The sequence below is a fragment of the Eretmochelys imbricata genome, chromosome 15 (assembly GCF_965152235.1).
Source record: "Eretmochelys imbricata isolate rEreImb1 chromosome 15, rEreImb1.hap1, whole genome shotgun sequence".
Taxonomy (NCBI): domain Eukaryota; kingdom Metazoa; phylum Chordata; order Testudines; family Cheloniidae; genus Eretmochelys; species Eretmochelys imbricata.
This window is the reverse complement of record NC_135586.1, coordinates 13,176,441-13,190,522: the sequence shown is the minus strand read 5'-3', so window position 1 is coordinate 13,190,522 and position 14,082 is coordinate 13,176,441. Positions and strand designations below refer to the sequence as shown.

At 38.5% G+C, this 14,082-nt stretch overlaps 1 protein-coding gene across 6 annotated transcripts in view; it reads left to right on the top strand.

Annotated features, from left to right (window-relative positions):
- Positions 1 to 14,082, top strand: part of CABIN1 (calcineurin binding protein 1) — a 205,453-nt gene that overhangs the window by 83,494 nt on the left and 107,877 nt on the right. For all 6 annotated transcript variants that reach the window (XR_013348094.1, XM_077835271.1, XM_077835274.1 and 3 more), the window contains one exon: positions 664 to 995. Coding sequence is in view for 5 of the 6 variants with exons in the window: in XM_077835271.1 (XP_077691397.1) it covers positions 664 to 995 (332 nt within the window). In the remaining variant the exon portion in view is untranslated. The remainder of the gene's footprint in view (positions 1 to 663; positions 996 to 14,082) is intronic.

The following is a 14,082-nucleotide window of genomic DNA, read 5'->3' as shown; positions in this document are numbered from 1 at the left end:
GTCAGACAAGAGCTTCAAGAATGATTCACAGTGAGGAAAACACACCTGAAAGAGAGACTTAAACTCAGTTTATTTAGCTAATCAAAGAGAAGGTTAAGAGGCGATTTGATCATGGACTATAAATAGCTACATCAAGTGATAGTAACTGATATGAGAGGGCTCATTATTCTAGCAGAGGGATGTAACAAGATTCAGTGGTTGAAAGCTGAAAAAATGTTAATTGCAATAGGTTGCAAATTTTTAACAGTGAAGGTAATTAACCTTTGCAACAGGTGACAAGGGATATTGTAGAGTCAGCATTATCTGATAAATGAAGATTTATCTTGTAAAAATGATGGCCTGGTTGAACCACAGATTATTGGACTTAATGGAGAAATCCCTGGCCTGTGTTATTCAGGAAGTCAGATTAGGTGATCACAATAGACCCTTCTGCCCCTAGAGCCTGTGACTCTAAAGTTGCCTTCCTCTTGATAGATGATTATATATATGTTTCTCTAGGAGCTTGAAGGTGTCTTGTTCATTGAACATGTAGAACAGAACAGTCACACGTATATTGGGAAGTTCTGGAATTATTCTGAATGTAGTTTAATGGAGAAAAAGTTTTAAGTTTTTCAGTATACATCGGTTCTAAAACACAAATGCTGAACCTTTGTTCATTTGTAGGAAAGTCAGAAGAACCCTTGGAGAACTCTGAATCTTATCATGCAGCTGAGCATAGTGTCCAGAAAGTTCTTTTAGATGCCCAAGCATCATCTGGCATCCCTATCAAGGCTACAGTTCCCCCACCTTCACAGTGGGACTGTAAGAAGAAAGCTGAATCTTGTGGAGACGCATCTGAGTTTCCCCAGTGTCTTCCAGCAGATCTTGAAGAGCAACGCAAATTCCTGACAGAACAATGCATCACCTCCTTCCGTTTGTGTCTGAGCCGTTTCCCCCAGCACTATAAGAGCCTCTACAGACTGGCCTTTCTGTATGCGTACAGCAAAACACACAAGGTAAGACATAGCACTGGCACAATGACTGGCCAGCTGTGTTTAAAACTATTTATTTCTTATAAATATAAAAAGAATTATATCTTACCTGTAACTAAATAAGTGGACTGAGCAAATGGTTAGGATCTCCTCAGTGTTGACATGGACCTGCTGTGTGACCTTGATCAATTCACTTAGCCTTTGTGGCACCTCAGATTCCTCATCTGTAAAATGAGGATAATAATGCTTACCCACATCCAGGGCATAGGGAAGATTAGTAAATTGGATCTAAATTTTAAAAAGTACATGTGCAGAATTGGACAACTACATTTGCATGCATATGTATGGTATGCACAAACCAGTTGATGCACATACACATGTTGAGAGATCTGAATGCAAAAAGATATACTTTGCGTGCACACTTTTTAAATTTTAGGACTTTGTGTTTATGCAGCTTTTTGAAAAATAAAAGCAGTAGATTTATTAATAGATACTTACTGATACTAGAAGATTACACATCCTTAATATATTAAAACAAGAGGAGCTGTGTTCCAGAAGGTCCCCTCAGTATGGTGAGAATTAGTTCTCTTCCCAACTCCCTCAGTTTCTGGCTTGTGGCATCTCGGGGGCCAGATGTAAGATCACTATCAGATAGAAGACCAGGTTTGGTCTCTGACTCTTGTGCTGCCTTGTCTTGGGAGTACTGCAGAGGTTGTGTTCTCCTTTGGGGATAGGGAAATCTTGTGCTTCCTCAACAGTGATATTTTCTAATCAGTCAAGAATAGTTTTAACAGAGCTCTGAGAGGAGCACAGTTCCTCCTTACTGAAGCATTTTTATGGAACGATTTGGAAAGGGGAAGGTTATATAAGCTAAATATGAAGACAGAAACATTACCTCTGCCTCCCTTCACACAGCTGAAAAAGTTCAAGATTTTGTAACCGAACACATTCTTCCTATCTTATAGGAATGCATGTTTTCTCTAATGGCATTCACTAGACGGGTAGGGTAGTCAGAGAGTGGCTATATGGATGTAGGATCCTAGCTATCACTAAGTGAAGGTCAAAATAAGAATTAAGGCTTGACGGAAATTTCTTTTCCCCACTTGATACTAAACCCAAATTGCTGTGCCAGGGTATTGCGTTTCTAAGTCTCCTGCTCCTGTAATCTGTCATTACTTCCCCCTGAGTAGACCAGTTACTGGCTGTTAGAAATCACTGAGTGAAAGTCACTCAAGGATCCTACTGCAATTCCAAAGCAGACTGTGGCGCACAGGCCTGTGGTCTTGGTTTAAACGGGGCAGAAAATGTCTTGGTCGCTGTGTTGGAAGTAGTGCACATTTGGCCTGAGAGAAGCAGAACTTTCCTCCTCCAGCATGACCTAAATGTGTTCTTCATGGTTGAATTACTGTGAAAGAACTTTAACTGTCATGAGTTATCTCTTTCTCTGTTTTGAACTGTAAACTTCCTTTATTTTAGATTTAGCATGTTTATTTTGCACCCAAAACAAGTATGTTTTGCAGAGGACTGTCTCCCACATAATCAAGCAGCATACAAAATGTATTGAGCATTGATCTTTGCAACTATGGATGTTTTGAGTAACTCTTGCATGTTGTAGCTTCTTTTTTTAAGAATTTGGTGCTCATGAAAATTATAGATGGATAATTCTAGCCTAGACTGAGGCAAAATGCACTACAGTCAGGTTCTGCGAAAGTTTCTTAGTCACAGTTCTGTAGTCCACCTGAGTTTTGGCCTGCAACACCACTGCTATTCTAGCCCTGGGCCTTTCTTGAGCAGCAACCGCCTATCATGCCAGCTTGTAAAGTAAGTTGTAAAGTATCCATGAGTAATAAGTTGAAACTACCAAACTTATTTCTCTGTTGGTCAAAATCAGCATTTGAACCCAAGTCTCTTGATTTGAAAGCCTAGTGCAATGACACACTGTACTACCTTACCCCCCTAGTATTCCTTCCCCACCTACACCGTACCTTCTATTAATTGAATTTCCACTATGCATTCTAATAGCAGTGAGGGTAATGGAAAAGATAATGGCAAAGAAATGGAAAAGAAAATTATACTGCTGATCATAATTATAGACCTAACTGCACCTCCAATAACTTATGGCTTCTTGAGCATGCCCCCTCTACCCCTCAAGCTGTCACCTTTTTCTTGTGATGGAAACACACATTTCTCCCAATCTCAGACTAGGTGATTCTGATGGCAGTTCCCTGTGTCTCAACTGTGATCACCTTACCAGGTCTGACTTGGGCTCAAACCTGTAGTTTTGTTCCCAGTGACAATGGGGATTAGTGACCAAACAGCTTCCTTAAAGCAAAATCTTTATTTAGAACAAAAGCATTTCGGAGGAAACACATCTTAACAACAATAAAGCATACTGTCTGCATAGCTAGTTCTTCTCTAAGGCTTGCCATTCCCTAGATCTGGGAGACCCATTTCCTTCATACTGCTCCACTTGGAAGCCAACAGCTGGCTCCCTTGTCTTTTTTGTGTGTACCTATGTATTCTCATCTGGGAAGCCACTGTATTGCCTTTATGTACAGTTCCCATTGAATTCAAGTATTATAGGCATATAATAAATGTTCAGCTAATCCCAAGACAAGTTAGATCAATGCATTCACACAGGAAAGTCTTATAACCCAATATAGAATAAGTTTCCCTCATTGCCCTGGTCATATACAGTGTTCATGTCACTATTACATATATGTATTCATAGATTAATATATAGCAATTTCTACAGTGTTCATAATCTTATTACATGTGAGCTCAATTTCTGTCATACTGTAGTACAAAAATATTAACAGCACAAAAGACGCCAAATTGATCTGTAACATGTATTACGAATCAAGTGGAATGTGTCCAGCATTCAGACTGGCTATAAAGTAGTCATTTTCTAGCAAAACATGACCAGTTTTTAAACACAGGCAGTTTTGAAAATATTTTCACACTGTTTGTATATGACAGCCATTAATTTCTTCATAAAAATCCAATCATTAAGAGCAGCAATGGATTTTCACAATCTGTCATTACTGTTGCTGACAAACTGTGGTTGTATCATCTTCCAGTAAGAAAGCCTGTCTATCTTCAAAGCAGTTAGTCAGAGGGTAGCATATCCTTGCCTGAGGAACTCCTCACAAAACGTTTTCTTAATGTTTTTCCCTTCTTTTTCTCTTTCTTTCTTTCTCTCACAAACTAACTATTTATATGCACTTAGTTATTCATTATGTTTGGCTATTGGCTGGGCAGTAGATAGCATAGAAGAGGATGGGTACAGTGGTCTAAATATCGTGTCAAATACCTGTCTTTCCTGAAAGCCATAGGGTTAAATCTCATCTTTGCCAGTTCCTCCCTTCCTCATTTCTAGTAGATAGGTTAATTTCTGTGCAGTCTATAGAGGGTTATATATATTTTTTACATTTGGTGCATAATAAACTGTCACTCAACTTCCCAAAAAACTTCTATTACTTTCTGCTATTATGACAGGTTTCAGAGTAGCAGCCGTGTTAGTCTGTATTCGCAAAAAGAAAAGGAGTACTAGTGGCACCTTAGAGACTAACCAATAGCTATAGCTCACGAAAGCTTATGCTCAAATAAATTGGTTAGTCTCTAAGGTGCCACTAGTACTCCTTTTCTTTCTGCTATTATGATTGCTTATACCACAGAATTTCCAGAGGACAGAATTTTCTGTCTTGGACCATTGATTCATATTCTTTTAAACAGTTGCTGCCTCTGGTTAGGTAGTGCCAAAGAGTTAAGATATCTGTCTGTCTATTATGCCCTTTGTGGGAGTTTTACCCATAAATAAATTTAGAAAGTAAAATATATCTGAGCATATGTAGTAACAACTGGACTGAGAAGGATACTTAGATACTTAGAATAAGGAAAAGTTATTTACTTGTTCCCATAATATAAGAACTAGGAGCCACAAAATGAAATTAATGGGCAGCAGGTTTAAAACAAATAAAAGGAAGTTCTTCTTCACTCAGCACACTGTCAACCTGTGGAACTCCTTGCCTGAGGAGGTTGTGAAGGCTAGGACTATAACAGGGTTTAAAAGAGAACTGGATAAATTCATGGAGATTAAGTCCATTAATGGCTATTAGCCAGGATGGGTAAGGACTGGTGTCCCTAGCCTCTGTTTGTCAGAGGATGGAGATGGATGGTGGGAGAGAGATCACTTGACCATTACCTGTTAGGTTCACACCCTCTGGGGCACCCGGCATTGGCTACTGTCGGTAGACAGGCAACTGGGTTGAATGGACCTTGGTCTGACCCAGTATGGCCATTCTTATGTTCTTATACCATGGTGACAAGCGTGGTCTGAGAACCTTGATAAATAGATTAGGTACAGGTGGGTTGCTGTGTGGCTTGAATAGATTTCTGGTGAGGTTTCAGAGAGCTAAGCGTAATTTTAAATTGCACAAAATCTTGTTGTGAAGTTCAGCATTTGTGTCCATTGCCAAAAATTTGCATGAAGAACCAAGGAGGGCCAAAATTCATGGCTGGCCAGAAGAGACGATTGTCTAGCCTCCACAGTGCATAGAAAAGTAAGTTTCTCATGCACTGGTTCTTTTCACCCTTTTCTGTCATGTCTCTATACCACTGATTTTGCTGAATCAGGATGTTGGTAAAGGGACAAGCTTTTTTACCAAGTCCTTTTCAGGATCTGTTCTACATTTTATTTGGCCAGACACTCCACTTTCCACCTCAAAATGTTGCCTCAAAATGTTGGTGGTTATTTTCATCTCATGTTGTCATCGAAGCTAATCTGTGTTTAGCTGCTAAATTTTGTTAGATGGGACTTTCATACTGGTGTTGGGGGGAATATAGAAGTGAATTTTCAAAAGCTATTTTTTCTCTACAAACTTGACTGCCAGTTTTATTCCCCCACTAAACCTGCTTCTCTGCCTTGCAGTGAAGTCCTAATGCTTCCTTTGTGACTTCCATCTTTTACCACAAAAATGAAGGCAATGCCACAATTTGATCTTTATAACTTAATCCAGGGTGAAATAGGAAGGACAAGATAGGCAGAGAAAAAGTCAAGGCTTTGTTCACAAATACGGATAGCAAGTACTACCTAAAATAAAGTGAAAGTGAATAGTTCTCTTATGTTGTGGGGGTCAGTCCAGGCAGGGGTATAATATCCTCCTACCCATAGGCAGTCAGGAAGTGTTTTAAAAAAAAAAAAAAAAAAAAAGTTGTGTATGTATAAAATGTTCCTCCTAATGCAAGTTTTAGGCATATCTTTCTTATAATGTCTTTCCCAGGAGATGCTTTTTTTCCTGTCCTTAGGTTTTTTTTAATTTATTAATGCTCATACATTATCTATCCTTAACAGAACCCTTAACAATTTTTAACACCTGTTTGCCATTAGGAGAATGTAATATGAGCCGTAGTTACATCAGGCCGCCACCGGACATGGTATAAAATGCATGAGTAGTAATTTAAAGCCAGAATCTTTGATAAAGTGATCCACTACTGAGTTGTTCATCATCACCGACTTTGTATTTAACAGACAAATTAGTTTGTGGAAGTAGGAAGTTTTGACAGTTTTCGGGAACTTTGTAGTACAAATCCAGTAATACACCAATATTACAGCTGCTCTGGGTCTAGCTTTCAACAGCTTCAGGGACTACTCTTTGCTACATTCCTGCTGCAAGATGACATCACAACTGTGGAATCAAAAAAGCACTTTAAGCTAGTTGCCTTGGAATTCTGTCAAATACTGTCTATAAAGGACATACATCAAACATTAGGAACAAATTCTGACAATGTAAACTTGCGTAGCTCAAGGCTGCAGTTGATTCACATTCCACTTTGAAATCTAATAACCTTGGAACACTTTGGAACAGATGTTGCATGGCTGGTCTACATTAGTATCCCAATTATGTTGGCAAAAGTGTGTTTATATGTCATTGTAGCTAATAAGTTGCTAACAGTTTCTCTGATCAGTGCTGTTCTTTAGAACTCTTTCCAACACAAACAGTACAGCTCATAGAAATTGTTAGTATCCCATTAGTAATAATCATGTATATTTGCTGCATCGTCATATGTTAGGTCAGTGGTACTAATTTGTTTAAAATGTCTCCCTCCAGGATCTTTCACTTCTACTCTATCCCCCTGCATCTTTTACATCTATGCAGCAGCTTTAGTCCTTGATAAGAGAGAAGCTGCTAAATAAAATGGAGCTATACAGAAGTTATTCATAAAGATGACAGGTTTCAGAGTAACAGCCGTGTTAGTCTGTATTCGCAAAAAGAAAAGGAGTACTTGTGGCACCTTAGAGACTAACCAATTTATTTTAGCATGAGCTTTCGTGAGCTACAGCTCACTTCATCAGATACATAAAGATACATAAAGATGACAAACTGGACTGCCACCTGTTTGCAAACGGCAACTTATTCTCTTACCTGTTCAGAGCTAGTATTTCCGTTAGCAATGGAAGCTAATTTTAAAATATCTATTGTATGGCCTATGGGTTTAGATCAAACAACGTAACATCACTTTTCCTAATATAATGCACTTGCCAAGCCTGGCATATTGGCCGATCTCAGCCCATGTCAACAGTACTAGGGATCCAATAAAATCCATCAGATAGGTTATATTGGTGCTTCCCATGGTTTTCTCCCAATTTCTCTTTCCAAAAAAGCCCCCAAACAAGCCCACACAACACATCAACCTACTGCATGAAATACATAGTGGAAACCTTCACAAACAAATAATCAATAAGGAGGAAATGTTTATAGACCAAAAAAAGGTAGATTATGTTTTTAAAGTAGCAAGGTGCATTGGAGATGAGGTCTTGTAAAATACATAGCTTTGATGCAAAGTAAAATGTTGTTATTCACTTGGGGAACTAGAATTTTCCTATTAAATATGCCTTCTATTCTGAGTACATTCAAAAGTTCTAAAGAACCTTCAGACTACTCAGCAGTCTGTTACCTGCCACCACATATATACACATTATACCCTTCCATATCAAATAATATCTTGAAGAGCGAAACATAGTTTGTTTTAGGGCTGTCAAGCGATTAAAAAAATTGATCTCGATTAATCGCACTGGTAAACAATAACAGAATACTGTTTATTTAAATATTTTTGGATGTTTTCTACATTTTCAAATATATTGATTTCAGTTACAACACAGAATACAATATATATGAAAGTGTAGAAAAACATGCAAAATATTTAATAAATTTTAATTGGTATTCTGTTGTTTAACACTGTGATTAAAACTGCGATTAATCACAATTAATTTTTTTAATCGCGATTAATTTTTTTTGAGTTAATAGCGTGAGTTAACCGTGCTTAATCAACAGCCCTAGTTTGTTTATATACCGCTTAAGTTTTAAATATGTAAAAAGGAATAGAATATAATCCTTAGTCTTAATTTGTTGCATTATTTGGATATTAATTTATGGCAAATTTCAAATGTGAAAAGTGGCTGCCTGGCGCTCCTGAAAGCCTGGTATTAAAATTAAAAAATATAACTACAGTAAGAATGTTTTCAAATCTGTACGCCATCGGAGGATCAGAACCGTGTATGGCTCTGGGAGACATTGGAATGCACCTGCACAAACACTGCCACTGCTTTAAAATCAACATGGCTGCATGTTCTCCCATAATGGAGGAGGGTCAACTCCAGGCTTCCTTAACAAAATCAAACTTGAAAAAATGTTTTCTACAATGAAGAGCAACATTTGAAAGTGTTGTTAGAGCATCTACATTGATGCTAACCCTGCAGTGTCCTCAATGAGAGCTTTCTAGGTCTTCTCTTGGCCGTATGCTGAAGGAGGAGTTGGGGGCTTGGCTCTGAGGAGTATTAGTTCTTGTAACTAGTAAAAGTGATATTTTTGGGTGAGTATCATAATTTTTAACTAATTACAAGCATTGGCAGTGAAACAGATATTTAAAAATATTTGGGAGGGGTAGGAAGTAGCAGATCATTTTATGCAACTCACAGCCACACTTCCTGTGGTTCCTTCCCTTGTGGAAAGGTGGCTTTTGACACCTTGGAGTTAAGAGGTATCCACTTCTGAGGTGACTCAGATTTCTTGCAAGATGATCTTTATGGTAGTCTCCTTTTCCATCTTAGTAATGTAGGAAAACAGTTCTGCAAGGGACTGTAACCTGTCAAAAGGAAAGGAGTACTTGTGGCACCTTAGAAACTAACCAATTTATTTGAGCATGAGCTTTCGTGAGCTACAGCTCACTTCATCGATGAAGTGAGCTGTAGCTCACGAAAACTCATGCTCAAATAAATTGGTTAGTCTCTAAGGTGCCACAAGTACTCCTTTTCTTTTTGCGAATACAGACTAACACGGCTGTTACTCTGAAACCTGTAACCTGTCAGTTAGCCTGCCTTTGAATCTTGGAGTGGTGAGGGAGTGGGAGGTGGTTGTTGAACTGGAAACAGCTCTTTATAATTGGTCTGAGTCACAGTTAAATCCAGTGCTTCAGACTGGTAAGAATAAATCCCTTTTGCTTTGTCCTGAATCCCTTCTTCCGCTCCTAATGACTCCAGTTTAAAAGGTAAGCAGAGCAGAGTCTTTGAAACCAATGAGTTCAGATCCACTCAAGTGTATTTACTGGGAATTACTGATTATCCTGATTTAAGGATAAGGACAGTGTAACATCTCTAACTTCACCCTTTACTCTCATTACATACAGTTGTGTGAAGATTACAGAAAAATGGCATTATTTGTCTGGATGACCTTTTTTGCTTTTGGCTAGATCATCGTCATCACTTTGCAAAATATGTGGATTTCCCTAGGAATAATATATTCAGTGTACATATATCATACACTACTTGAGCAGCACGAGAGCATGCCACTACAGTTACAGCTCTGTCAAACTATCTGGTGTAAATCCTGGTTTCAGGAATATATCTGTAAGACACCTCCTAAGAGTCATTCAGGCATGGGATTTTATATATAAGGTTACAGCCGTGTGATGGTGGCTTTTCTCTTTTTGTTTGTTAAACATATTAGATTGAGGGGTTTTTTTTACTGTAAGTAAAAATCCACACGGCCGTGTGTGTTGAGATGCCCTGAGATTGCATGTCACTTTCATACACCTCAGATCATCACAGATTGGATTGAAACGGATGCATGCAAGCAAAGCAGAAAGTACAATATTTAAACACTTGGGTTTTTTTGGCCTTATTTAGCCTTGAACTTTGTGTCTTTCCAGGAGCAATGTGAAGCACTAACCACTGAAACATGGGTTGCCCCATTGTTCTGTTGTTTGATAGACTGGCAATTCTGGTTCACTGCTTTTACAGACTCAGCCATTTGTGAGCGAGTCTTTTTGCTGCCAGAATATTTTTGAAGTGTAATATAATACAGCAGTCTTCTTACATTCTCTGCTAGGTAGCCAAATGCTGGTGTCTTGTTCTTTAGAGGAAGCCAGTCTTTTGATGTGCATGTAACCCAGTGTAGTTTCAATGTATAAATCAATAGAGAGCTGACATTGCAAAGTGACAGTTTGGGCTTGGAGGATGTAGACTGGTCTATTAGGGAAAATAAAATCTATGATGGGCATTGCCAGCATTTAGAGTAAGTAGAAGTGGAGTTTAAGATCAGACTTGAAAGCACCTACTTTACTATGGTGGCTGGTGCTATTAAATACCAGAGATAGAAAAACAGGCCGATATATCTGAAAGGGAGAGCCCAGAGTTGAAATGGACAGAAAACACACACTAGGTTTGTTGTTTTCCTGCTCCATTCACAGCTTTTTGCATTTGATGTGTGTGAACAGTGTAAAAAGTATTCATGTGCCTGCTTCTTGAGAGATGTGAAGTGCTGATTGTAATAATTGTCACTTGTGCTGTATGCTGACTTCATTCAGAACAGAATGGTCAGACACCACACAAACTAAACCTTGGGTGTAGTTATTGTTCACATGGCTTATCCTCTGTTTCACTACCAAAAGCAGTAAATGAACTGTTCTTTTTGGAATTTCCATATTGTGAGATAGATCTCAATCTTGTGCGGCTAAGGAGAGGAATAATGCAAGGGGGCCCTCTGTGAGGCCCTCAGCCCCTGATTTTGGAGGCATCTGGGTGCTGGGAAGTCCCTGGCGTAGATCAGAGCTACCTGAGACTACTGCCAGTAGCCCCAGAGGCCGTTGTCACCTGGGGATTGCCCAGGCATAAAGCAACCTTATCCCCAGCTCCTTTTTTCTAGCCATGATTCCTTTATCAGGAAATGTGGGAGAGACATAGAAGGTGACCTAGGAGCCAGTATAGTGGCTCAGTGTCAGCCCAGGATCCCCTAAATTGTGGGAACTCTCAAGTGACCAGTTATGTTGACTTTAGTATTGTTTTGCACCACCATAGCAGTGCAAAGCAATCTTAATGCAGGGCAGAATCTGGCCATAAATGTTGTCTTTCACAGTTCATTGGAAAGCCAGGAGTTGTTCTGTAAAGCATATATTGTGAGATATGTTGCCATCAATTATTTTAGGTTCTACAAGAGTAAATTTTAAGACAAGATTCACACAATCGCAACACCTTAAAAATTACTGTGTCCTGAAACATCAGACACCGTGAACAGATAATAGCATTGCTGCGTGACTGATATGTTATAGAAACCTTCAGATGAAATTTGCAAGAGAGAGGCTTTAAAAGAAAAGGTACCTCCTCTCTGATCATATTCTAAATGTAATTATGGTATATGCACCTCAATATGACAATCAGCCTAGTCCATAATGATAAATTGCTGCACTTTTATAAATTTTCTGTTAGCAATGCAACTTTAAGACTAATCCTTCACCATGCTGAAATCAATGATTGTTTTGCCTTTTTTTCAATAAAAGCAGGAGCAGGCCCTTTTTTGCATAGCTTTTTTTATATCTTTGGTTTTCTACTGTCTGTAACTTAAAAGGTTTTACAGATTTAGATCATAAAAGTCAGTGAGTGGTTATGGTATAAATTGCAGAAAACAGTGCTATGGAGAGAGAGCATGGTGAGTCAAAGCATTTTATTTTCCAGTCATAACACCAGTGAACCTTTTATTATTCATATGTCTCTGTGGTAATAAATGTGTGTATTAGTCCTCATAAAAGCCAGAAAATGCCTAATGGTATTTGTGAAGTAACATGCATTTATCTCATACTCAAGGTAAGCTCATCAAATTCTGTCCAGTGTCAGATGCTGTAATTACAGAGGCCCAATATCTGTTTCTCCCTAATTTCTAACAATCTTTCTAGTTTATCTGGAAGTGTTTTGACCCCTAGCAGCAGCTGATTGGCATTTCCAACATTATGCTTTGTTACACTTGATTCTAGAAACAGTAAGTAACCTGTCCAGAGGTGAGACTCCAATTCTGAAAAGACACGGTGGGTTTCTGCATGACTACTATAACTGAAGGACTGAAAAAGTTTGCAACTAGATAGGGTTTATATATGAGTTATGCATATTTCAGCAAACACTCACAGGATGGAAAGGAAAATCAGCAGAGAAATAAGGTAAACATCAGTCTAGAAAAAATCAATAATGTTCACAGAAGATAAAGCAAGAGGAGAAAGGTTAAGGTGGTATCATAACCAGAACACAGTTTCAGGACGTACATGGGTTAATCAGATTTATGGTTTATAGATGCAGCTCCCAGGTCCATAGAAAGAACACCACAGGCAGGTTATAGCATTGTCACTTGCCTCTCAAGAGATATCAGTGCATTCTCTTCCTTGTTCTCTGCCTTTTGTTTGCTCTACAGCTTTAGTGCTCTGGGGAAAAAACAACCCAGTGCTCAATGCTAAAGAGATCATGGAATGATTGAAGGAAAAAGTAGAAGTAAACCAGAGATTTAGCCTGTCAGTGAAACTTTACAATTAATAATTGTCCCTTCTGTTAGTACTCCTGGGTGGCAGGTTTGCTCAGGGCCAACAGCTGCTGTTCTTCTGACCAAAATAAAGCCTTGATAAAAGCTTTCATATTCATATATTCATGTCAGGCATTGAGTTCTCTTGAACCATATTTTTTTCTTCCTTAGGAGTCTGATCCTGCAAGATCTTACTCTAGGAATATTTCTTATTCTCACATGTTAAATGTTTCTGTGTAAATCAGATATGACTGGTGCTTGCCAGACCAGGCCCTAATTTCTTAATTTATAAAGCCAATTTATGGCTTATCTACACATAAAAGGTGTATTCCTTTAACTATACTGGTATAGCTAAGGTGTTACAACATACCTAGTGTGGGCACAGTTATACCAGTATAAAGTTGCGTATAGCAGTATAGCTTATTCCCATAGGGAAAAAGGGGGAATAAACAACATTCATTTAAGGCACCTTTATACTGGTATGAATGTGCCCACACTAGTGGTTGTACTGGTATAATTATTTCAGTTAAAAAAAAAAAAAACAACTATCCGAAATAGTAACAACAGTTAAAAAAGAAAATCTATCCATAGACCAGGCTTTAGTTGACAGAGCAATGGTGAGCTTTCTTGCCATCTGAAAGATGAACATTTCATTCTCTCACTTGGTCTCTCATTTTTAGGGCTGACAGGGTTTGCAAGTGTAGTCATTGAAGTATGGTGATTAGGCACACAGACACACATCCTAGGCAACCAAAAAAAGGGCTGACGGGTAAACTGCTATATATTCAAGGGATCTGGCTAGCTGTTTAGTATTTGTGGACAAGAAATTGGTATTAGAAATCAGTGACTTTTTGTTCTGAGTTTGGTTGCTATCTAATCCTTTTATATTGTTAATGAAATTATGACAATTATTCCATAAAAAATACATATAGTCATTTTTTTAAAAAACAGGTAGAAAATGTGTGTGCAACTCAGGCTGCTCTAAGAGACAGGAAATGGAAACAGATTTCAGTGGCATTGAGGAAGCACAAAAATGAGTCTAAGTCAGCGCAAAATATGAGGGTTTGAGACTGAATTTGAAGCTTTAGGGGGATTGAGTAATCCTCTGCCTAGTGCCAGGGCCAGTCAGTCTTAGGGCTTGTGCTGTTAAACCACCGTGTTTTCTGTGTAAGGGTTTTTTGGGGGAGATGGGATAATCTCACCTCTGAATTACATTATTGCCCAAAATGCACAAATATTAGCTGACCTGAGTCTGGCTGCCATTAGACAGATTT